General features: G+C 51.8%; 1 protein-coding gene across 1 annotated transcript; it reads right to left on the bottom strand.

Annotated features, from left to right (window-relative positions):
- Positions 1–641: 641 nt before the first annotated feature.
- On the bottom strand, positions 642–17,742 carry VASH1 (vasohibin 1). Its single transcript, XM_001508043.4, has 7 exons — positions 16,208–17,742; positions 6,523–6,611; positions 5,367–5,423; positions 3,843–3,917; positions 2,536–2,917; positions 1,919–2,031; positions 642–1,497 (listed from the first exon to the last, which is right to left on the bottom strand). The coding sequence occupies exons 1-7, from the start codon at positions 16,487–16,489 to the stop codon at positions 1,425–1,427; spliced, it is 1,071 nt and encodes a 356-aa protein (XP_001508093.1). The 5' UTR covers positions 16,490–17,742; the 3' UTR covers positions 642–1,424.
- Between the last annotated feature and the right edge of the window lie 3,923 nt (positions 17,743–21,665).

Genomic DNA, 21,665 nt, shown 5'->3' with positions numbered 1-21,665 from the left:
CTGTTCACCTTTCCCTCTTCAGCCAGGCTTCTCCTGCCCCGTTGCCTCCCCGCTAGTCTAGGGCTGTGCCCTTCTCCGGTCACCCTCCGCACTCCTCAGCCCCAAGAGCGCAGCTGGCTTGGCTAACACCCGTGAGGTTGAAGTGTGTGGGTGTCCCCAGCCCATTGTGCAGGCTGCATATTTGGCTCTGGTGGGGATCTGTGGAGGGGCATCAGGACAAGCATCCCAAGCAGAACACTGTGGGCATGCCTGGTCCCTATGGCCCCCAGGAAAGAAGGGAGACATGTGGCTAGTCCAACAGGCCTTGGAGAGCCCAGAAAAGCTATTCTCCTTTGCTGGCAGGACTAACATTCACCATATCCTTTCTCCACCAACTGCTGTAGCCCCACTCCTGCTTCTCCTCCAACTGCTCCTTTCCTGATCCATAGCAGTCTGAGGTCATTGCTGCCACTGAGGGCCACGGGAGAACAGGGAGGGATGGACATCACTGAGGATCCTAAGCCCCTAATGGCAGGAGGAACTCTCTCCTGTCTTGCTTTCCTTCTCTCCACCCACTGAATGCTTCCTTCCTTAAAGCAAGACCACAGCTTGAGTTTCCAGTGGTGGGGTCTGGCGAGCAGTTGAGGCCCCGATCCTTGTACTGTGCCTTCAAGTGGGGGCTAGCCCTGACTGCATATCCTGCACAGCCTTTGTGATTGCTGGCTTCTCTCCTCAATTGGGCCACACCTGCCTAGGTCCCTGGGGCTTGGAAGAATGAAGAGTTTCAGAATGACTCACTCTCTTGTGCAGAGGGCAGGGGAGAAAGGAGGCCTAGGGACAACTGACCCTCTAAATGTAGTAGGGTCAAGAGAAATTCCCAAGTGGACTCCTCTTATGCCCTTGCTACCCTTGGGTTAGTGGGGCAGGATGGGGGGAGGGCAATAATCCCTGACTCTGCCTGCCAAGTCCAGCAAGTGCAGCTCAGAGCAGGGCAGGGTGGAAAGAAATGGAAGTGGACGGGCCGTTCCACCCTGAGTGGTCTCGACAACCCTGATGTGGTCCTGGGAGGAGACAGCAGCGTCAGAGCCTCCCACCCCCGTGGCACTTACAATCCCAGCCCAGGGGTGGCCTGTTGAGTGTCAGATATGTTAGTTTGAAATCCAAAATCTTTTGTACTGAATTAAAAAACCCAAACCAGGAATACTAACTGCCCATCGGGCCGGGCGAAAAACCTCCTGGGCTTTGAGGGGGGTGGGGTCAGAGAAGCAGCAGCTGAGCACGCTGTGCCCCTGTCCATCCATCCATCTGTCCATCACCTCCCGGTCCTCTCCCCACGCTTGCGGCAGGTGGGAGCATCCAGCCCCAGAGTGGGAGCCGGCGCTGATACCATGGGTGCTGAGACCATGGGCGCTGAGCCCGTGGGGGTAGAACGGATCACTTTGTCCTCAAACGCGGATCTGGTACCCGTTCAGGTCTGGCATGGCTTTGGGTTCAGCCGGTTTCTTCTCACCAGAGGGTCTGCGGGGAGGAGAGAGTGAAGATAACCCCCATTAGACTCAGTGGAAGGTCCTGGCAGGGTAGATTAACAAGCTTCTTATAGCCCACCCCAGTCCCCAGAGCAGGACCACCAGCTCAGCTGATGTTGCTGACCAACAGGACAGGCAATATTTGAGGTGTTGGCATGGATTTATGCCCCCCTCTCTCTCTCTCTCTCTCTCACACCTTCATACTGCACAAACAGCACTAGACTCTCAGTGCTAACACAGCATCCATCACAATCAGCTGCGAATGGCTGGGATGGAGCTGGGCCAGTATTCCAGCAGCACTCCAACTCCACGCTGACCATCGACTCCGAGGAAAGGCCAGACAGGAGGGAAGCCGGGGAGATGAGAAGGAATAGGTTTCCTGACCCCTTTCAGGGTGGGGTCTTGGGTCTCACCGTCGCTCTCCGCGGCTGTTGCGGCGGTGGGGGCTGGACTGGTTCCGCTGTGGGGAAGACACATCTTTCTTCCGATCCTTGCTGGGAGAAGGTGGGCCGGCGCCTTTACTGATCTGTAGCAGCCAAAGAAAGCAGGGGGTTGGGGAGAGAATGAGAGGGTCCGGGGCAAAACAAAACCAGCATAAAGTAGCTAGAGAAAGGTGACGGTGTTGGCGGCAGGGCCTGTTGCGATCTGTGATGCTGCGTTCCTATTTTCCTTCCTACAGGGAGCAGGAACCACTTGTGGGACAGGGACTGGACCCGACCTAGCTTGTAACCCCTACACCCAGTGCTTAGTACAGAGTTTGGCACATTGTCAGTGATTAAATGCCACAATCACTGCAATTATCATTGTTATTACTATTATTACAGGCAGAGTCAGGTTCTGCCCAAGGCCCGGTGGCCACCTCCGCTAGGCACACCAGTGATGAACAGGCAGTCGCCCCTGCAGGCCTTGTGGACCGGGTCCACTTGCTTGGAAGGCTGACCTGGAGGGTGAGCCCTGGTCTGTCCATCCAAGGACAAAACTCAGTCTCCAACGCCGAGGTTCTGAAAATAACGCCCGTCTGCTCTCTCACCTTCAGCCTCATGTCACGGGCGTGCCGCTCCAGCTCCTTGCGGAAGTCCTCCCGATTCAACCTCTCCAGGTCTAGGACCGAGTGCTTCCACTCGATCTGCTCCACGCTATGCGGGTCATGGGACACGCACTGGCCCAGCTTGACCTTCTTGAGCACGTGCCAGCAGCGGCGGTAGGCGGCCTCGAAGTCGAGCACCAGGTCGCTGAGCGTGCGGAAGGTGGGCGGCTTGTACATGAGGTCTTCCCGGCGGCTCATGCCCAGGGCCCCATAGCGGCCCCCGCAGTTCACTCCCAGCACGATGTGGCGGAAGTCATTCCCTGAGAAGTGGGATTTGAAGCTGATGGGGAAGCGCTCCAGCGTGGGCATGCTATTGGTGAGGTAACTGGCCACACCATCCCGGCTCAGGAAAACCACCTGCGGAGACCCGTACCCTCCCTGGCCCCCGCATAGGCTGCCTCATCCCCCAATGGGCTCCTGCTGAATTCTGACTCGGGACCTGCCCCATACAAGCCAGCACCTTACCAGGGTATCAGGGTATCATGCTGCATGAGCAGGATAGCCTAGTGGATAGAGTAAGGGCCTGGGAGTCGGAAGGACCTGGGTTCTAATCCCGGCTCTACCACTTGTCTGTTGTACGAGCTTGGGCAAATCACTTAACCTCTCTGGGCCTAAGTCACCTCATCTGTAAAATGGGGATTGAGACTGTGAGCTCCATGTGGAACTGGGACTCTGTGTCCGAGCTGATGATCTTCGATCTACCCCATTGCTTAGAACAGTGTTTGACACATGGTAAGCACTTAATGAATACCATTATTACTAATAGGAGCAGTGCCAGAGAGAGAGCCCTGAAGCTTAAAGCTCTTAGGGTCACCCTATTGCTTAATGCTGTAGGAACCCTGCCAATGAGGCCCCGTAAGGAGAAGCTGAAGATTGCTCCGATGCCTCGTGCCCCTCCCGGGGCCAGGAAGGGCTTGATCCTACCCAGTCCTGGACTCAGGGAGCCCAGGGGTGGGAGGGGCCCAGACTAAACCAGCTCTCTGGACAAGTCTCTCCAGCATCTGCCGTGCTGGTCTGCTCTCCCTTCTGGCAGGGCCCTGAGCCTGGATCATCATGACCTAAACCCAAGAGGTTCAGGCTGAACTATACTTGCTCGGAACCACTTGGAGAGCTGTAATAGTTCGGTGTAGAGGGAAGCATCGAAGAAGTCACAAGGAGGAAAAAACTAACAGCCAAGAGAAAAAAGCAGAAGTGGGGCACCGTGACGACAGGAATATTTCCTGTGTCTTTCCACCCTGGGAAAAGGATACATTCCCAGGATCACAGCTTCCAGGCATTTGATTGGCAGAGCCTCTTTGGTCATTTCCTTGGCCAGGTCCATTAGCCTGTAGAAAGGAGGGAAAGATATAGGAAAGACGCTCCAGCAGACAATCCATTTATCCATCAATGATACCGATTGAGCACCTGCTGTGTGCAGGGGACAGTACTAAGCGCTTGGGAGAGTACAATACAATAGAGTTGGTTGAAGCAATGTCAGCCACCTCTGAATAGGAAGGGAATCTATTCATAGATTGTGGATGAGAAGGGACAGCGTAGAGGAGAAAAGTTGGAGCAGATCCTCTCCAGCTCAGTCTGACACACTCCCTGCACCCTAGGAATGGCTCTAGTGAGTCTGTGTATAGAAGGAAAGGAGGAGATGGTGGGGGGCAGTGGGGTGTGGAAGGAAGGAAGGAAGGCCTGGTGTGCAGATAAAAAGCAATTTTAAACAAGTGGGTCTCTTGGTCACTTCCTGCTTTGCCCCAAAGGCAGCATTCCAAGCAGAGATCTACATGGGCCGCTACAGTGGGGGCTGGTCAGTCCCACGTGGTTAATATGTGCTGTGCAAAAGAGTCTTTTATGTGGCTCCCCCCATTTTGTGCCCAGATGGGAAGTATACCGCTGGGGTTCCCAACTGAGAAGCGAGCATTGGCAGAGAGACAAGAGAGGGCAGGCAGCCACGGTAGCTCTCGGAGACATTTCGCACGGCTGGGGGAAACCAGGGCAGCGTCCAAGCCACACAGGTGACTGCTGCCTCCACTTCTCTGCAGTGAATAAACCCCAGCAAACAGTTTGGGGAGATGGAAGCATCCTTGTTCCAAAGGAACCTGGGGTCTCATTTTATAGAGAAGGAGCGTGGCTTAGTGGAAAGAGCACGGGCTTGGGAGTCAGAGGACATGGGTTCTAATTCCAGCACTGCTACTTGTCTGCTGTGTGACCTCGGACAAGTCATTTAACTTCTCTGTGCCTCAGATGAGGTAATCTGTAAAATGGAGGTTAGACTGTCTCCCCCGATTAGACTGTCTCCCCCGATTAGACTGTAAGCCCATCAAACGGCAGGGACTGTATCTGTTGCCGACTTGTTCATCCCAAGCGCTTAGTACAGTGCTCTGCACATAGTAAGCACTCAATAAATACTATTGAATGAATGAATGAAGTCTGAGCCTCTCGTGGGACAACCTGATGACCCTGTATCTACTCCAGTGCTTAGAACAGTGCTTGGCACATAGTAAGCGCTTAGCAAGTACCATAATTATTATTATTATTATTACTGCCTCAATGTCTCATGACACTGAGCCTGACCTTCCGGGATCCCCGTTTTATCAGGATTTCAGCCCAAGAACTCAACCTGGGATGGCTGCTGGGAACCAGAAGTTAGTTCTCCATGTCCCTCCCAGAGCTTCCACTGATTGTTTGAATAATGGCCCTGAAGAAGGCAAGAGAGGGACAGGCAAAGTCCCTAAAAAACAAAAACCAAGATCCAGGGCAGGGAATGGGGTCCTTCTCCAGACACGTACCCAGTCAGAGGTCTGCTCTTCTTAATTTCAAAGAATTGTGTCCCGGTGTGATTGTACCTGCAGGCGGAAGGTTAAGGCCAAAGAGCAGATGCTGGGGAGTGGTCAGGCTGGCTGGGCAGCTGCAGGCCCAGTGGGCCCAGTGTCCCAGGAAGGAGTCAGTCCCCACCCCAAAAGCTGGATTGGTTTCTCCCTCCAGAGGTCCCTGCATCCTCCAGTTGCTGGACAAAGGCAGGACCCAAGAAGAAATCCACCAGCTGGACACTCAGTTTTATGCTCATCTCTATAGAGAGGGAAGGGGAGAGAATGACCATCTTAGTACACACAGGCAGACACTCACACATGCTTTTTTCTTCTTACAATTTCCACCATCCCTCCCCTAAGGAAATCTCTCTGTTAACACTGGGCCCATCCACTGAACTCATCTCTACCTCTGCTCTCGCACTCTCAGGCTGGCTGGCCCTCATTTTTTCCACTCTATTTTTTTCCTCTCTCTTTGATTTTATAGATGAGGTAATGGAGGCACAGAGAATTTAAGTGACTTGCCCAAGGTCACACAACATACAAGTGGCAGAGCTGGAATTAGAACTCAGTCTTCCGACTTGCAGGCCCATGCTCTTTCCACTACGCCATGCTGCCTCTCTTGTCGGAAAATGGTGGCCAGCCTCGGGCAAGAAGGGGTGGGGGTAGAATGAGACAGGAAGAGAAGCAGCATGGCCTACTGGAAAGAACCTGGGCCTGAGAGGAGGCTTGGGTTCTAATTCCAGCTCCACCACTTGCCTACAATGTAACCTTAGATGAGTCACTTAACTTCTCTCTGCCTCAATTTCCTCTTTGATAAAATGAAGACTAATTACATGTTCTCCCACCCCTTCAGCTGTGAACCCTGTGTGGAACAGGGACTGAAGCTATGATTGTATTGGATTTATCCCAGTGCTTAGGGCAGTGCTTGGCACATAGTATGCACTTAATAGATTCCGTAACTTATATCCTTGTTCTTATCATTGTTCTGGGCCCATGGACATTATAGGCTCAGTGACCTTTTGGACTGGTTTAGGCCCTAGATCTCAGATGCCCTTTTGGCGAGGGGAGAAAACTACAGGCTAAACTCGGGTCTTGTTGGGGAGCAGATCCTTCCGGAAGCTGGAGCAAAGGATACTGCAGCTCCCTGATGTAGCGCTGAATGGCTTCCAGGCGCTCGGGGATGGCTGTGGATGACTGGAACGCAGGCACGCTTGGTATGGGAATCTGCGGGAAAGAAGAGCGAGCAGGTTACCTGGAGAGAGAGTGGGCCCCCGCATCCAGTTGGTACCTCATCCTGCCGCCCCATCAGCGGGGGCTCTCCGGGAGTGGCAGGAGCGGGTGCAGTGACACCCAGAAGCCCTGTTCAGCTGAAGGAACAACAAGCCACAGCAACCTTGGCAGGCGCTTCCTTTCAGGCCTTTGTTCCCATCGGGAAGCAGCGCAGAGGCCTAGTGGCACTGCATTGTGTTCTACCAAATGCTTAGTGCAGTGCTCTGTACAGAGTAAATGTTCAGGAAATCTCATGGACAGACGGGGGACCATGGAAAGGGAGTTCAGAGCAACTCAGGATTGGCATTTGGGAGGACAAGGCAGAGAAGCCTTTCTGCTGACTGAAAAGAGGAGATCCTCAGCTGCCTTGGGACTCTGAGTCGACTGACTCACTGTGACTTACAGGATATCATTTCCCAGCAGACACAAAGAGAAAGGAAGCTTAGGCCAGCCCCTGCCACCAGACTCCTTTCCGTTCCACACTTGTCCCGGCTTCCGCACTAAGATGACCTAACTCCACCGTCTCCTGCAGATGCCTGGACCCGGCTTTCCCCACGTTGCATCTCTGGCCACCTCTTCATTCGCTCACTCATTCAGACATGCAATCATATTTATTGAGCACTGACTGTGTGCAAAGCACTGTACTACGCACTTGGGAGAGTATAACAGTTAACAGACACATTCCCTGCCCACAACAAGATTACAGTCTAGAGGGGAAGACAGACATTAATATCAATAAATTTCAGATATGTACATATGTGCTATGGGGTTGCGGGTTGGTGAATAAAGGGAGCAAGTTAGGGCAATGCAGAAGGGAGTGGGAGAAGAATAAAGGAGTTCTTAGTTAGGGAAAGCCTCTTGGAAGAGATGTGCCTTCAGTGAGGCTTTGAAAAGGGGGGAGAGTAATTATCTGTAGGATATGATGAGGGAGGGCGTTCCAGGCTAGGGGCACGATATGGGCGAGAGGACAGCGGCAAGATAGACAAGATCGAGTTACAATAAGAAAGTTAGCATTAGAGGAGCGAAGTGTGGGGGGTGGGTTGTAGTAGGAGAGTAGTGAGGTAAGGTAGGAGGGGGCAAGGTGATTTAGTGTTTTAAAGCCAATGGGGAGGATTTTTTGTTTGATAAGGAGGTAGATGAGCATTCCCTCCCTCCTGGAAAGGCCCCTCTCTGAGTGAAGCAAAGTTTGGGGAGGCTGGGTGCTTATCAATCAGTCTCCCCCCCACCCCAAACCCACTATTACTCCTACTCTCCCCACTCCTCCTCCTCCCACCACCCCTATTATCCAGTGGGGCGTTCTGTGGTACCAGTGTGGCAGGATGACAGCCTGAGATACCCCAGGGGGCTGTGGGGTAGGAGCTGCAGAAGAGGCTGAGAGAGTTTAGGCCTCACTCTCTCTCCCAAGGTTCTCAAGGCCAGTTTCCTCTTTGACCATTAGGCACAAGGGATGTTGAGGGGGTTAAAAAAACCCTGCCATGTGTGCAAGTCTTCCTGATAATCAACTAACACATAGGCTGGGTTAATTTAGAAAGATTTTCAAAAACCTCAAATGAGCATCAGATTGATGTCTTTAATATCGGTGCTTTTCCACCCATCACTAGCCAGGGATTGGGAGGTTCAACTGGCTTCACCCAATCTGCAAAACAGCTGAGAGATTGCCCTTGAAGGTAAAAGTCCTTCCTGGATCTGGCCTGGATGATGCCTGATTGAAACGGTCAGGCATTTTGCAAGGCCAACACCCCCTCTAATCCGTAACCTCATTGCGGAATGTGTCTGTTTATTGTTATATTGTTTTCTCCCAAGCGCTTAGTACAGTGCTCTGCACACAGTAAGCACTCAATAAATATGATTGATTGACTACCACCCCCGCTTCTCCTATTCCTCCTCCTCCTACTACCACCGCTTTCATTCCTCCTCTTCTTCCTCCTCCTTTTACTACTTATACCCAGCGTTGAGACCTAACAGGGTTAGAATGAATGTTTAGAAGTTCCACACAGGGAATACAGGGGCAGAAATGTGGAGTTGGAAAGGTGGGGAACTACATATTCAGGCAAATGATATTATGGGGAGTTCTAATGCAATGAAAGGTGTGTTTCCTCCTAACCAGACTGTGAGCCCCATACGGGACACGGTTTGTGTCCATCCTGAGAACCTTGTATATCTACCCCAGCACTTAGAACAATGCTCAGCACATAGTATATGCTTAAATACAATTATTATTTTATTGTTATTTATTAAGCACTTAGTCTGGACCAGGAGCTGTACTAAGTGCTTAGGAGAACACCCCATTCCCCCCCCCCCCACCTTGAGGATCTTACAAAAAGTGAGAGTCCTGGTCACAATTTAAACATGGTGGATGCTGATCCCGTAAGGGAGAAGGTATCTTAGAGAAGTGGATGTGGCCCAAATGGGAGAATGGATGGACAAGATCCCCTCTCCTTACTGGAAGAGTCTCGCAGCACAGAGTTCAGGTGGCTCTAGGCTGGAAGCTCCTTTCAGGCAGGGAATGCATCTACCAAAGCTGTTGTATTAGAGAAGCAGTGTGGCTCGGTGGAAAGAGCACGGGCTTGGGAGTCAGATGTCATGGGTTTGAATCCCAGCTCTGCCACTTGTCAGCTGTGTGACTGTGGGCAAGTCACTTAACTTCTCTGTGCCTCAGTTACCTCATCTGTAAAATGGGGAATAAAACTGTGAGCCTCACATGGGACAACCTGATTACCCTGTGTCTACCCTAGTGCTTAGAACAGTGCTCTGCAACATAGTAAGCGCTTAACAAATACAGACATTATTATTATTATTGTATTGCGCTCTCTCAAGAACTTAGTATAGTCCTCTGCACACAGTACGTCCTCAGAAAATACCACTGATGATGATCTCACCGAGGAGCCTCAAAAGAGGGAGAAGGAAAATCCAGTGACTTGAGTCTTGAATGGGAGTGGCAGAGGTTTTTGTTTTCCCCACCCATGGAGCACCTATTGATTTCAAGTAAGAGGCCATTTGCAAGGTATGTTTAACACTATGCATATAAAAGTATGCCTAAAAGTATGCCAGGAGGCATATAAAAGGATTTTGGCAGTACTCTCTTCTCTGAAAGAGCAGAGGGTCCTTGAGAACAGAGAGTCTATCTTCTGACTTCGATGTGCTCTCTCAAGCCATAGTACAGTGCTCTGCAAATAATAGGTGCTTGTGATTGAAAGTGGTAGTCTAAAAATAGGTACTACTGTTCTTCTTATTTCAGGATGGGAGAAGAGGAGGATGATAGGACTCGGACTGTCACCTGGGTTACCGGGACTACAACTCCCAGTAGCCAGGGAGACGGCATCAGATGGCTCAGGGCCACCACATCCGAAGACTTCCCTTGGCCATCAGTGTCTTACGGTATCATTCCCTCTGCCTTAAACACAGCCAGGTCCTCCCTAGCCTAAAAAAACAAAACCTTCTCTGGACTCCACTGCATCATCCAGCTAACTTCCCATTTCCCTTCTTAAGCCCCTACAATCCAGTTTCCACCCCCGACACTCCACTAAGACCGCTCTCTTTAAGATCACCAATGACTTCCTTGCCAAATCTAATTGACTTTACGCTGTTCTAATCCTTCTCAAGAGGCCAGCTGCCAGTGACCCCTTCTAACTTTGGTTTTTCTGCCACAGTTTTCTCCCGGATTTCCCTCTCACCTCTCTGGCTGCTCCCTCGTCGGTTCTTTCTCGGATTCTGATCCCATAACTGTGGGTGCCCTTCGAGGCTGTGTTCTGGGTCCTGTCTCTTCTCAGTCTACACTCACTCCCTTGGGGAGCTTATCCACTTCTGCTGCTTCAGCTACCACGCTGTCTATAAGGATGCCCTCCTGGCATCTCAAGTTCAATATTTCGAAAACTGACCTCACCTTCCCTAACAAAACCTCTCCTCAACCTAACTTTCTCATTACATTGGACAACTCCACCATCCTCCCCATCTATCAAGGCACTGTCCTTGATTCCTCCCTCTTTCAATCTCCACATTCAATTTGTTACGAAATCCTGTTGATTATTCCATCATCATGGTATTTGTTGATGGCTTACTATGTGCAGAGCACTGTTCTAAGTGCTTGGGAGAGTACAACAGAGTTGGCAAACATGTTCTCTGCCCACAATGGGCTTACAGTCTAGAAGATTCCATCACAACCTTTCCAGAATCCTTACCCTCCTCTCCATCTAGAGGACCACCATGCTGGTCAGGCATTCTTCATATCCTGGTTTGGTTACTGAATTAGTCTCCTCGCTGATCTCCCTACCTCATATTTCCCCTCCAATCCCTACTTTACTCTGCTCTTCGGATCATTTTTCCCGAAACATCATTCTGCTGACACCACTCTTTTCCACATCAAGGGAACGCTCTTGTCCACTGACTTCAATGCTTCCATCCTCTTTCTCTCCTTCCTATTTTTCTATTCTCTTCTACCTCACCCTAGCTCACAATCATCATTCCTCCCAAGCTGACCTGCTCACTTGTGCCTCATTCTCATCTTTTCTACTGTTGACCCATTGCTCCCTCCCACTTGCCTGAAGCTCCCTGACCCCAACTCCCATTTCATGTCTGACAGACCACAGCTCTCCCCATCTTCAAAGCCCTTCTGAGATCACAGTTCTTCCAAGGGGCCTACCCCAATTAATTTCTCATCTCCCTATCTTCTATTCCCCAACTACTACATCTGCCCTTCCACACTACCCAAACACAAGTTCCCAACAACTCCAGTAAGCCCTTATATATATTCATATTTTATATTCTCTAATACTCTTCCATATGTTATGTAAATGTCTGTCTCTCCAGCTAACTCTAAGCTCCTCGAGGGCAGCGATCATGTCTTCTAACTTTCACTCTTCTAAGGGCTTAGTACAGTGTTCTGCCCACATGAAGATGCTCAACAAATCTGACTGGTGGATTGGTTGGTTATAGGAGAACTGACTGAATAACCATGAATGCTAAGGAGGTGGGGGAATGTTCAGGGAAGGTGGAAGAACAGGCAAGGAGTTTCTTCTCAGAGAGGTGACTTTTCGGAAGGCCTGTAAGGGAGGGGAGAGATGTAGTGGGAGGATATTGATGGGGGGAAGAATGTTCCATGACAGGGAAAGCTGTGAACACTGGGTCAGAGAGGGGAGGAAGATGTGAGGGAGAAGAGTTAGAAGGCTAGCCTGGAAGGAGTAAAGAGGACAAGCTGGGATAGAGCAGGAGAAAGTGGAAAGGTCAGAGGAAGATCGCTGACAGAGAGCCTCCAAATCAAACTGTCAGGAGGTTTCGTTTTCTGTGAGAAGCTCAAGGCTGCCATTGGAGGATTGGGAAGTGGAAGTGATATATTCCGAACAGGTTTAAGAAGAGGATATGTGCAGAACAGACAGACTGAGCAACAAACATAGAATGAAGAGGGAAGAAGCTCAGAACAGGGAGACCAGTTAGGAGGCTGTGACAGAAATCCAGCCAGGAGGTGAGAGGGCTTGAACAAGGGTGGTGGACGTAAGGAAGGGGAGGAAGGACATACATCTGAGCAATATTTTAAGGAAGAATCGGTAGGATACCGAGGATAAGTGAAAGTAGGCAGTAACAGAGAGAAGCGTCAAGGATGACACTAAGGTTGCAACTTCTGGACAGGAAGGGTGACAGTGTTGTTGACAGATGGAATAGTCCGGAAAAGGCAAGACCACAAAACATATTTCTGTCTACTCAGGCTTGGATGTGCCTTAGCCGGCCACAGTCAGGTGCAGATTGGGATAGGGCTTCCTGTGGCCACCTTGCCATCCCTCATCCCCCTTGATATTCCTGCTCCACTGTGGCAGCCACTCTAGGCTATAATCATGGCACTCTGGGAGAAAAGAATATGGGCTTCCGGCAGAAAGCCCATGCGCCACAGCTTAGTGAAAAGAGCATGGGCCTGGGAGTCAGAAGGACCCAAGTTTTAGAACTGGACCCAAATTCCTGTGTTATGACTGTGGGCAAATCACTTAATAATAATAATAATAATTTGGTATTTGTTAAGTGCTATGTGCCAAGCACTGTTCTATGCGCTGGGTAGATAAAAGGTAATCAGGTTGTCCCATGTTGTCCCATCAGGTTGTCCCATCAGGTTGCTCACAGTTTTAATCCCCATTTTCCAGATGAGGTAACTGAGACACAGAGAAGTTAAGTGATTTGCCCAAAGTCACAAAGTTGATAAGTGGCAGAATCGGGATTAGAACCCACGACCTCTGACTCCCAAGCCCGTGCTCTTTCCACTGAGCCACTTTACTTCTCATACTTAACCTCTCTGTGCCTCAGTTCCCCCATCTGTAAAATGGCGATTAAGACTGAGAGGCCCAGATTCATTCATTCATTCAATCGTATTTACTGAGCGCTTACTGTGTGCTGAGCACTGTACTAAGCGCTTGGAAAGTTCAATTCAGCAACAGATAGAGACAATCCCTACCCAACAGCGGGCTCACGGTCTAGAAGGGGGGAGACAGACAACAAAACAAAATAAGTAGACGGGCATCAATACCATCAAAATAGGTAAATAGAATTATAGATATATACACATCATTAATAAAATAGAGTAACAAATATGTACAAATATACCCAAGTGCTGTGGGGCAGGGAAGAGGATAGAACAGAGGGAGTAGGGACGATGGGGAGGGGAGGAGGAGCAGAGGATAAGGGGGGCTCAGCCTGTGAAGGCCTCCTGGAGGAGGTGAGCTCTCAGTGGGGCTTTGAAGGGGGGAAGAGAGTTAGCTTGAGTTAGATGTGAGCAGAGAGGGAATTCCGGACCAGAGGAAGGACATGGGCCAGGAGTCGACGGCGGGACAGGCGAGAACGCGGCACAGTGAGAAGGTCAGCGGCAGAGGTACAGAGTGTGTGGGCTGGGCTGTAGAAGGAGAGAAGGGAGGTGAGGTAGGAGGGGGCAAGGTGATGGAGAGCTCCGAAGCCAACGGTGAGGAGTTTTTGCTTGATATGAAAGTTGATAGGCAACCATTGGAGATTTTTGAGGAGTAGGGTGACATGCCCAGAGCATTTCTGTAGAAAGATAATCTAGGCAGCAGAGTGAAGTATAGACTGAAGTGGGGAAAGACAGGAGGTTGGGAGATCAGATACAAGGCTGATGCAGTAATCCAGTCGGGATAGGATGAGTGATTGTACTAACAAGGTAACGGTTTGGATGGAGAGGAAAGGGTGGATCTTGACAATATCATGGAGGTGATTTCTCATTGAAATCACCTGCCCTCCCCCTCCCACCACTGGCCCATCTGGCTTTTCTCTCCCTGTTCCTACTGATCTCTTTTAGGTTGCCCAACTGGGGGAAGTGAGACAGTGAACATCAAGTGGCTTCTCTATGGGTTCCGGGTGGTCTTTCTGTTCAAGGCTGAAGGGGGCTTCCCGTCACCACAGGAGAACCTTTATGTCTTCCCAATGCTGACTAATATTTCTCCTTTCTCATTTCCTGAAAAACCCCAACTCAACCCAAACTTGTTGAGTTGCTGGCCCTGAGGCGGTGATTGACTCAAAACTCTGAACCTGAGGGCAGTGATGCCACAGGCTCAAGTCATCCTTTTCTGAATAAGAAGGTGGGAGGCCAACACTCTCCCTCCTTCCTGGTAACAAGGAAACCCTGTAACAGAAAGGGGAAAGGTGGAAGGCCAACACCCTCTCTCCTTCCTGGTAACAAGGAAACCCTGTAACAGAAAGGGGAAAGAATTCACTCCTTCACTAGTAAACCAAGGGGCCAAGAGTGCTGTGGGGAAAGAGGAAGGGGGAGAGGGAGAAACAGTGTGACCTAGTGGTTCAAATCCTGGCCTGGGAGTCGGAAGGATTGGGGTTCTAATCCCACCTTTGCCACTTGTCTGTTGTGTGACCCTGGGCAAGTCACTTCACTTCTCTGTGCCCCAGTCACCTCATCTGTAAAATGGGGATTAACACTATGAGCCCCATGTGAGACATGGATTTTGCTCAACCTCATTTGCTTGTATCCACCCCAGCGCTTAGTATAGTGCTTGGCACATACCAAGTGCTTAACAAATGAGAGAGAGAAGAGGAGAGGGAGAGCTTGAGAGCCTGGCTCTCTCCCAGTTTTAACTCCTGTGCCAGGAAATGACTTTCCTAGTGTCTTCTGGTGTCCCTTAATGGGGACAACACTCTCTCCATTTTTGGGGAAGGATTTGGTGTCTGAAGTCTGTAAACCATTTAGTCTGAAGTCTGTAAACTCAGAAGAAATGGGCTAAATGAAGATCCGGTGATATGACTTTCCCCCCATAATCTAGTTCCACTCTCTTCCAAGTAGTTCATCAAAACGACCTGCCTTAAACACCATAGCCTTGATGCATGTAAACACTGCACTGTCCTACCCCCACAGAAGCCTGACTTACCAGGGCCTTGAGAACAGCTTAAGAAACTTCCTGGGGCTCTTTGGTCAACCCCAGCTAAAGGAATGGCTCCTTCCCTGGCAAACTCCTCCGTTCAAGACTCCCTCTCTAGACTGTAAACTCATGTATCTGTTATATTGTACTCTCCCAGGTGCTTACCACAGTGCTCTGCATATAGTAAGTGCTCAATAAATACAACTGACTGACAGCATGGCACGGTGGGTAGAGCACAGGCCTGGGAGTCAGAAGGTTGTGGGTTCTAATCCTGACTCTGCCACTTGTCTGCTGTGTGACCTTGGGTAAGGCACTTCACTTCTCTGTGCCTCGGTTTCCTCATCTGTAAAATGGGGATTGAGACTGTGAGCCCTACATGGGACAGGGAGTGTGTCCAACCCCATTTGCTTATATCCACCCCAGCGCTTAGTACAGTGCCTGCCACACAGTAAGCACTTAAATACCCGAATCATTATTCTTCTTATTACTGAGGATGCTCCCTAGGGCAGTGTCAATCAACAAGACTTACTGAGGGTCTCTACGCATTCCTTTCATCCACAGGGAGTTTTGAGTTTGCTTCTTCTCTTTTTGTGGTTCTGCACCATCCTCCCCGCCCCCTCTCAAGTGTGATCATAGTTTCCACTGCTCCCTTCCCCTCTCCCCGCATCCTGGGAGCATAAGTGGCCTACATCTCTGGAGGTTCTCTGTCATCAGTGGCCTCACCAAGAGCCCCGCCTGGGCTGCCCTGGTGCAAAGGGCTTAGTAGTCCCATGTTTGCTCCTTGAGCGTGGCCCCCCCAGGAGCTCCCGGGTCCATGCTCCCAGGCTGCAGAATCGCCCTGGCCTGGGGAGTCCCACCCTGTCATGGCTGCTGCCTGAGAAGCTGGGGTGATTAGATGTCATCCCTCTTTCGATCCACGCAGAAGGGCCTAACTCTCCCTTCATCCCTAAGATAACTGGGTCTCCCGTTCCACTTCAGGCTCTCCGTTCCGGTCTTTTTCCAATCAGCGCTTAGAACACAGCTTGAGCCAGAGTAAGATACCACATTAATAACTCGTCTTCCACGGCAGGCCACTCGGCCTAGTCCTCATCATCTGCTCACTATTCCCTCCCTCGACGCCCCCCGCATCCTTCTGCTGCCCCAAGCCCCAGAGTCCCCTCAGCATCTTGCCCCTGCTCCGCAGAAGTCCTCGCTCACCTTGGGCAGGTCTGTGGCCCCGCGGATCCTCTGTGCCACCTTCTCCCCATCGGGGTGGATTCTGGCCACATGCTTCCACATCCGCTCCCACGTGGGCTCGTCCACGGGCAGACCGCCACGGTTGACGAAGAAGGGGACGCCCCCATCTCGGAGATCTTCATCCCCCTCCTCCTCTTGCTCTTCTTCCCTCTGAGCCGCCCCTTCTCCAGCCTCCGACCTCCTGGCCCCGGTGGCAGAGGAGGCAGCGGCCCCTCCGACGGCCCCCCTTTTGCCTCCCAGCATCCCAGAGTCTTGAAAATAAAATATCTCGGGTGGGAAAAAAACCCCCCACAAAAATGTGGGTAGCTCACAGGACGCTACCCATTCGCCGCCCGCCAGAGGAACAATGTATTTCCAACTGGAGCGCAGCGCCCCTTTAAGAAACCCGGGCGTGGTTCTATCCACATAAAATAATAAATAACAAAAAGAGAATCAGTGCAACATCAGGAGCCACTCTGGACCAGAGAGGATCCTTGAAGCGTGGGGTGATCCTTGACGGGCCCCCTCCCCTTTTTTTTCTTTTTCCTTTTACAAAACAGGCGAAAGAAAACGCGGGCGCTCACCCTTGCTCCAGACTCGGATGAGAAAGAAGCCGGCCCACTCCCATCGAGTCTGGGGCAAGGCAGCCGAACAATGACAGGAGTCCTGGGGCTCAAGGAGGAGAGGTCTGGCGGGCCCAGACCGCCGCTAAAAAGAGGGGGACGAGGGAGGCGTCCAGCACCAACTGGGGGTCCCGGCTCCCGCCTCGGGAAGGACGGGATCCTGGGGTCCACGCGTGCACACCCTCGCTTCCCCGGGGGACCCACGCATCTCAAGCCCAGCCCGACCTCTCTGGGCAGGCTTAGCACCTCGGGGGGTGGACAGGAGGAGGAGGGGGGCTCCGGCCGGGTGTCGGTGGAGGGGGGTGGGAGTGGCCCGGCCCGCCGGCCCCCGGGCAGGAGGTCCACGCGCGCACCCACACTCTGCCCCCGGGCAGCTCCCTCTACAGAAGTGCCCTTTGTCTGTGCCAACCCCCTAAAAACAACGGAAACGGGGAAGAGGGATTTCGATCTGTAAAAACGCAGCCCCGGGGAGGGGCCGGGCGGGAAGGGGGCAGCAAGGCAACGGGGGAGGACACTTAGCTGACCCCCGTGGGGGGCTTAGAGGGCGGGGCGGGGCGACCCCCGAGGCCATTCCCGCGGGGCCCGGGCGCAGGACCGGCCGCCCGGCCGGGGTGATGCCAGGCTGGGGTGGGCGCTCTCTCCGGGGGTGAATGCCGCATGGGCCCGGGGCAGGGGGACCAGAGGACGGATGCCCGGGAGGGCGGGAGAGGAGCGGACGGGGCTCCGGCTGGAGGGCAGAGGGGGCTGCCAGGAGGCGGGCGAGCAAGCCGGGGCGGGGGGCGACCTGACCCCCGGCTCCCGGAGCGTCCGCGGGCTGCAGCGGGCGAGGCCCGGGCCTCAGCTGCCCACCGCGTCCTCCCAGGTCGGGATGCAGGCGATGCTGCGCCCCGTCCCCAGTGCCAGGACTCCGCCCGAGGATGGGGGTGAAGATGGGGGGTGGGGATGGGGGTGGGGATGGGGGTGGGGGCTCCCAGCCCGCGCATGCGTCGCCAGCCCCCGGCCCCCTCGCCCTTAAAGGGCCAGCACCCTCCCTCCCCCCCCCTTTCCTCCGTCCATAATAACAATAATCATAATGTTGGCGTTTGTTAAGCGCTGACTAGGTGCAGAGCACCGTTCTAAACTCACTGTCCCACGTGAGGCTCCCAGTTAATCCCCATTTGACAGATGAGGGAACTGAGGCACAGAGGAGTGAAGTGACTTGCCCACAGTCACCCAGCTGACAAGTGGCAGAGCCGGGAATTCCAACCCATGACCTCTGACTCCCAAGCCCGGGCTCTTTCCACTGAGCCACGCTGCTTTTCTATCACAATGTTGGTATTTGTTAAGCGCTGACTATGTGCAGAGCACTGGTCCAAGCGCTGGGGGAGATACAGGGTCCTCAGGTTGTCCCACGTGAGGCTCCCAGTTAATCCCCATTTGACAGATGAGGGAACTGAGGCACAGAGGAGTGAAGTGACTTGCCCACAGTCACCCAGCTGACAAGTGGCAGAGCCGGGAATTCCAACCCATGACCTCTGACTCCTAAGCCCGGGCACTTTCCACTGAGCCACGCTGCTTCTCTATCATAATGCTGGTATTTGTTAAGCGCTGACTATGTGCAGAGCACTGTTCCAAGCGCTGGGGGAGATACAGGGTCCTCAGGTTGTCCCACGTGAGGCTCCCAGTTAATCCCCATTTGACAGATGAGGGAACCGAGGCACAGAGAAGTGAAGTGACTTTCATTCATTCATTCAATAGTATTTATTGAGCGCTTACTATGTGCAGAACACTGTACTAAGCGCTTGGAATATACAGATTGGTAACAGAGACAGTCCCTGCCCTTTGACGAGCTTACAGTCTAAGCGGGGGAGACAGAGAGACAAGAACAATAGCAATAAATAGAATCAAGATAAATTTGCCCACAGTCACCCAGCTGACAAGTGGCCGAGCCGGGATTCGAAGCCAGGACCTCTGACTCCCAAGCCCGGGCTCTTTCCACTGAGCCACGCTGCTTCTCCATAATCATAACGTGGGGATTTGTGAAGCACTGACTAGGTGCCAAGCATTGTTCTAAGCACGGGGCTAGATAGAAGGCCATCAGGTTGTCCCACGTTGGGCTCGCAGACTCCATCCCCATTTGACAGATGAGGGAACTGAGGCCCAGAGAAGCGAAGTGGCTTGACCAACGTCACACAGCAGACAAGGGGCGGAGTCGGGATTAGAACCCACGTCCTTTTCCTCCCAAGTCCGGGCTCTAGCCACTAAGCCACGCTGCTAAATGGCCTGCTGTTCTGTCGTTCTCCCAGGCCCCACAGGCGCTTCCTCCCAGAGCCCCCGCCTCTTTAATCTCTTTAAGAGAAGCAGCGTGGCCTAGTGGAAAGAGCACGGGCTTGGGAGTCAGAGGTCATGGGTTCTAATCCTGTTCCGCCACTTGTCTGCTGTGTGACCTTGAGCAAGTCACTTGACTTCTCTGTGCCCCAGTTACCTCATCTAAAATGGGGAGCAAAAGTGAGCCCCACGTGGGACAACCTGATAATCTTGTTTCTATCCCAGTGCTTAGAACAGTGCTTGACACATAGTAAGCGCTTAATAAATACCATGATTATTATTATTTAACCCTCTCACCGCAGAGCACAGAGACACTCTGCTAGTGGACAGAGCCCGTGCCTGGCAGTCACCAGGTCCGGGGTTCTAATCCCGCCTCCGCTACGGGCCTGCTGCGTGACCTTAGGCAAGGCACTTCGCTTCTCTGGGACTCAGTTCCCTCATCTGTAAAATGGGGATGGAGACTGGGGATCGCCCTCTGGACCGCAAACCCGCTGTGAGCAGGGATTGCCTCTATTGCTCGATCGTACTTTCCGAGCGCCTAGTACAGTGTTCTGCACACAGTAAGCGCTCGATAAATACCATTGAATGAATGAAACTGTGAAACCCGCGTGGGACAGAGATTCTGTCCAACTCGATTTGCTTGTAACCACCCCAGGGCTTAGTACAGTGCCTGGCACATAGAAAACGCTTAACAAACACCACGATTATTATTATTTTTGAAGTTGCTCAGTGCCTGGCAAGTTCAGAGAGGGGCCCAGGGCAGCCTACCCCTCGCTCTCCTGCGGGCAGATTGAGCCCCTGGGATTACGACTCCCCCAATGCACTAGAAACCTTCCCGGGACCGCTCACGTCGGCTGGCAAACCATCCCACCCTGGCATCTGAGCTACAGGAGGGGAGGACCAAAAGGATGGAAGGTGAACAGAAAGCAGAGAAAAACGTGGGAGGACAGGGAGAGATGGGGCATGCGGGAGAGCAGCCGAGACACTCTGGGTGGGGAAAGGGTCCTGGGAGGCAGGGGAGGGAGGGAGAAAAAGGGATAGATCCGCCCTCGAATTAAAAATCGCGGGAAGAAAGGGGAGTCCTATTGATTGGCTCTTCCTTCCCGTTATTATTGTTACTATGGTATTTGTTAAGCGCTTACTATGTGCCAAACACCGTTCTAAGCGCTGGGGTAGATACAAGGTAATCAGGTTGTCCCACGTGAGGCTCACAATCTTAACCCGCATTTTACAGATGAGGTCACTGAGGCACAGAGAGGTTAAGTGGCTTGGCCAAGGTCACATAGCTGTCAAGTGGTGGAGACGGGATTAGAACCCACGACCTCTGACTCCCAAGCCCGTGCTCTTTCCACTAAGCCACGTGGCTTATCAAAAGAGAGACACCTAAAAAACACCTAAGTCTCTCCCTCGAGTCAGAGGCCGACGCCCTGTAGCCCGTGGAAAAGCAGACGAGGTTGTGTTTGGGTGGGGAGGGGGATGGAAAAAAGAGAAAAAAATCAGTCAACGAGCTGCAACCTCTAAAATCTGGTCAGAGAAGAATAGGTAGAGGCATTTTAGCCCCCTCCCTCCCTGTCTCCTCTACAAGGACCCACTTAACCCTCTTTTTCTCCCCATCCCTCTCCCTCCCCACCTCAGGCCCCTCATAAATTCTGGTGACAGGCAAGGATAAACAGTAATAATAATAATAATCGTGGTGTTTGTTAAGTATTTACTATATAACAAGCACGGTCCTATTAAGATCTTGGATAAATATAGTATAATCAGATCAGAGAGTACAGAACGGGGGAAAAGAGGCTAAAACAAATCCCAGAGATGGGGAATGCCCTCAGGAAAAAAAAAAAATTTGAAACAAAAGGGTGCCAGTCGGAGATGAAGTAGGGACAGCTCATACGAATAAGAAGTGAAGGAAAAGGCAGAAGACAGCAGCAAGGAAACCCACTAAGAAACCCCCCCAAACCTGCCTAAATTCACGGATCTCAAAACACCAGAAAAAGGAGTAATACCACAAGAAGAGAGCACAAGAGGGAAATTTAGAACATGTCCATCTGAATACTTCTGCACAGAGCAGTGGGAAGACAGGCTGAGTTGATGGTACCATTAAAATAATCATTATTATTGCTGACCACTCTCCCTGCGGTCTCCGGAAGCTTTAGGACTTCTACAAAAGAGTCTCAAATTATAGCTTTCTTGTCTCCCCAACCAATAGGGCCAAGGCGCGAAAAACAAACAGAAGATCATCCGGACAAGCAATTAGTGTTTTCACCTGGGAAAGGTTCACACACGTGCACAGCTTCAGTTTCATTTGGAAGACATCCACGCAGTTCCTGGACGTCTTTAGAAGTGGCCTTATTATAAGATCGGTTCTCACGTTGTCAGATGCACTCCACGTTGTCAGAAGTAAGTGACCAGGAATGGAGAAGTGTCAGAGATTTTCGAGGTACCGGGCATAGGTTTAAAACGCGCGGTTTTCAAGTAATACGATGAACAGTGAATGAATAACAACGAATAAA

The sequence above is a fragment of the Ornithorhynchus anatinus genome, chromosome 1 (assembly GCF_004115215.2).
Source record: "Ornithorhynchus anatinus isolate Pmale09 chromosome 1, mOrnAna1.pri.v4, whole genome shotgun sequence".
Lineage (NCBI taxonomy): Eukaryota > Metazoa > Chordata > Mammalia > Monotremata > Ornithorhynchidae > Ornithorhynchus > Ornithorhynchus anatinus.
Note: the sequence above shows the minus strand (reverse complement) of the source record. Positions and strands in the feature narration are given on the sequence as shown.

Bases quoted from the DNA above. Each gene is read 5' to 3' on its own strand.
- VASH1 (XM_001508043.4), bottom strand. From the start codon at position 16,489: ATGCTGGGAGGCAAAAGGGGGGCCGTCGGAGGGGCCGCTGCCTCCTCT. The intron at 6,612-16,207 runs GTGAGCGAGGAC...TCTTTCCCGCAG, and splicing joins GGGCCACAGACCTGCCCAAG to ATTCCCATACCAAGCGTGCC. The intron at 2,918-3,842 runs GTATCCTTTTCC...TGGTGTGGCCAG, and splicing joins GAAGCTGTGATCCTGGGAAT to TTACCTCACCAATAGCATGC.